This window comes from Bombus vancouverensis, unplaced genomic scaffold, assembly GCF_051014615.1.
Source record: "Bombus vancouverensis nearcticus unplaced genomic scaffold, iyBomVanc1_principal scaffold0043, whole genome shotgun sequence".
NCBI classification, from domain to species: Eukaryota; Metazoa; Arthropoda; class Insecta; order Hymenoptera; family Apidae; genus Bombus; species Bombus vancouverensis.
The window spans coordinates 311,242-314,242 of NW_027468934.1; the positions used below are offsets into that span (position 1 = coordinate 311,242).

At 31.5% G+C, this 3,001-nt stretch overlaps 1 protein-coding gene across 1 annotated transcript; it reads left to right on the forward strand.

Annotated features, from left to right (window-relative positions):
- Positions 1-286: 286 nt before the first annotated feature.
- LOC117162907 (uncharacterized) lies at positions 287-2,471 on the forward strand. Its single transcript, XM_076627126.1, has 5 exons — positions 287-700; positions 926-1,112; positions 1,185-1,813; positions 1,897-1,999; positions 2,073-2,471. The coding sequence occupies exons 1-4, from the start codon at positions 362-364 to the stop codon at positions 1,990-1,992; spliced, it is 1,251 nt and encodes a 416-aa protein (XP_076483241.1). The 5' UTR covers positions 287-361; the 3' UTR covers positions 1,993-1,999; positions 2,073-2,471.
- Positions 2,472-3,001: the final 530 nt, after the last annotated feature.

A 3,001-nucleotide genomic window follows, 5' to 3' on the forward strand; every position in this document is an offset into this window, starting at 1 on the left:
TTCATTTTTATTTAGTGTAATAATAAACGCATACGTTAATATTCATTGGCATTAGTGTAATTGTAAGCATCACTGTAAATTTAATAAAATTTATAAGAACGGAATTGTTAAAAGGGTATATATGTGTAATTAAACTAGATTCTATTCTCAATGTTACTTCATTATTTTATTATTGTTTCATATATATATATATTTTTAATTTACATGTGCTTCTAAGTTAATAGAACTAAACAAATGTGTATGTATTAATTGCTATATACGTCATAATTTCAACCATAATATTAAATTATGGTATGTATTATTAAAAAGTATAGTTTAATGTATATATTAAATACATATCATTTATTCGTAGATTTTAAATATGGATACTGGATCAAAGAAGGAGATTAATGAAATGATTACCAAATCAGTCCCTGGCCCCTCAACTACAAAGAGGCCGAAAGTTTTGAAGGAAAAAGGTTGTCGCTGTAAAGAGACTATCCCAGAAAATGATATTATCAATACTGATAATACAGTAACAGATTCAGCAGTACATGATAAAACAGAAAATAAAGATGTAAAAACTGGGGATGTGCTGGAAACAACAATTGACCGAACAAAAAGAAAGGCTGCAATAAAAGCTGCAATTAATATTAAAAAGCAGCAGTCAACGTCACTTGTTACAAAATTACGAAGGCTATCTCTTGATGATGACAGTAATGTAAATGTTTGTGTCATATTATGATGAAATATAATACTTTTAATCTTATGTTACTAATCTTATCTTATCTTATGTTACTAATCAATACTAACCCTTATATGTAGTACCCAATAATGTTTGATATCGGTTAATTAATACGTCAAAATCTAATTGCTTATACAATTGTATGTACATTGTGTATATAAATACTACTATAACGTTGTTAAATATATTCTAAATTTTTAGAGGAAACGTGGAGGCCGACCTGAAAAAAAGGAAAGTGCTAAAAGTAGTTCAGATGAAAAAAACACAAAAGGTCCTACAAAACATAGTGAAACAAAAAAGAATGTTTTAAGCGAAACAATTTCAAAAGAAGATGCAATACAACCAGAAAGGATTGAACCATTAAAGTCTTCAATGACAACAAGAGATAGTAATATAAAGAGAACTTTTTCACGGAGTGAAAACACGAAGGGTAAATATTCTAATATTATTGATGTTACAGTAATTCCATCAGCAAGAAATGATATTGAAGATCCTCCAATGTGCGAGGATGCACTTGAGAAATTTACTCCTCTTATGAATTCCACGATAGACATCAATTCTACTTATACGCAGAAGATGATGGACGCTACCGCAATTGTAGAACCTTTATCACCAATAAAATCAAACGAAACGGTAGTAATTAATAAAAACTTGGCTAGTAGTATAGGAAAAAATAATGAACCTAAATTTACATCACGGTCGCCAATAACTCTGCAGGAGGAGGTTCAGCAGCTGAATCAAGCGATGCGACTCACCGAGTTCGAAGAATTATTCGCAGAAGATGAGCCATCCCGTGAAAGGGAAATGTCTAATAGAAACATGACGAAACAGGACATCCAAAATGAAATTAAGGAAAATGCGTATGCATCGAATTTGCTATTCGATGCAGACGCCAATGTGCCCGTAAGAAGGAGAATCGAGGCCTTTGAACGGGCAATTCTAAAATTACATAGAAAAAAAGGATCTTTGGAAAAAAAACAAATTTCAGAAAAAGCCGTTGTTCAAAAACTGGCACGGCGATCTGTCGAAAAAGCTAAAAAAATCTTATTAGCGAAACAAAAGAAGGAAACTGAGATGATGACATCGCAGGTAACATTACAAACAGTATCAAAGTATTTTTCTGTTATAAAAACACAAGCTATTATTCATTCGATATTTTATCCAAAATATAGCTCCAAACAGTAAGGTCCACTTCTGTTTTGCACAGTAAACCTGACGACGACACATCGGACGATAAAGCCAGACCAAGTCGTACAATTCCACATTAGGCGCAATGTAAGTGTTGTTTTACTTAATGAGTTAATAAACATTATAATGCATGGAGTACTGGAATTTTTATCAATTTTAGCGTACATACGCGAAAATGAACTTGCAATGCAATGATAAATTTCGAAGAAAGCAGTCTATAAATTCTTTGATAGAAGAATGTGCACACCAGATTTAACTGAAATGTTTGAAAATATAGATAGGAGTAGATTACAACGCACGTCCAGTGCAATATGGAAGACACCACCGCGTTATTCCATGATGGAAAACGAATAGAAGTTATAATTTGTTAAACTGAATGTTGTTGATTTCAAATTGTGCCTTAGAGCAGGAATACTTGCCATACCTTGCGTGTAATATAAAAATGATGTTACATTGCAACTATCGTTAAAAGATGTATGTGTTCTTAAAATATACCAATGAACGTAAGACTATTTCACTTTTTATACTTTAGAATGATCATAGGCATATATTACTTTTATTATACTACTCAAATTTTACCATTTTTTCTTATTTATATGTATCTTCTTAAGAATTAATAAATAAACCAATTAATAAATAATTGTTTTGGTACGACTTTTTAATGAGAAGTAAATTTTATTAGATTTGCCTTATTATCACTGTTGTGTAATAATTCGCGAGATACTCTATGCTTAGCTACGCTAAGCGAGATACGCTAATATACTCTATACTCTATGCTTTATACCGTTCTTTTGCCCGCTAGTTACCTTGTACGCGAACTTTTTATCGCTAGTGGATTGTAAAAAGCTCGAAGCGGCGGTACCAAAACATAGTTATCTTCTATTAGCAAATAAAATTCTATTTTTGATGAAATTTAGTAAAAAATATTAAAGTATCCGAGGAACAATTTCTTTTGCCTGCAAAAGTCACTTTGAGCAGGTGAAATCGAATCCTCAAGATTTTGATTAACTTGTGATGATCCGAGATACAGTAAAACTTTGCATCGCTCTATTGAAAAATATTCGTGCGCTAGGAATAAATCTCGAGTAA

Excerpts from the sequence above, each read along its gene's own strand:
- LOC117162907 (XM_076627126.1), top strand. The coding sequence starts at position 362 with ATGGATACTGGATCAAAGAAGGAGATTAATGAAATGATTACCAAATCA. Across the intron at positions 701-925 it reads CTCTTGATGATGACAGTAAT|AGGAAACGTGGAGGCCGACC; the intron begins GTAAATGTTTGT and ends CTAAATTTTTAG. Across the intron at positions 1,814-1,896 it reads CTGAGATGATGACATCGCAG|CTCCAAACAGTAAGGTCCAC; the intron begins GTAACATTACAA and ends TCCAAAATATAG.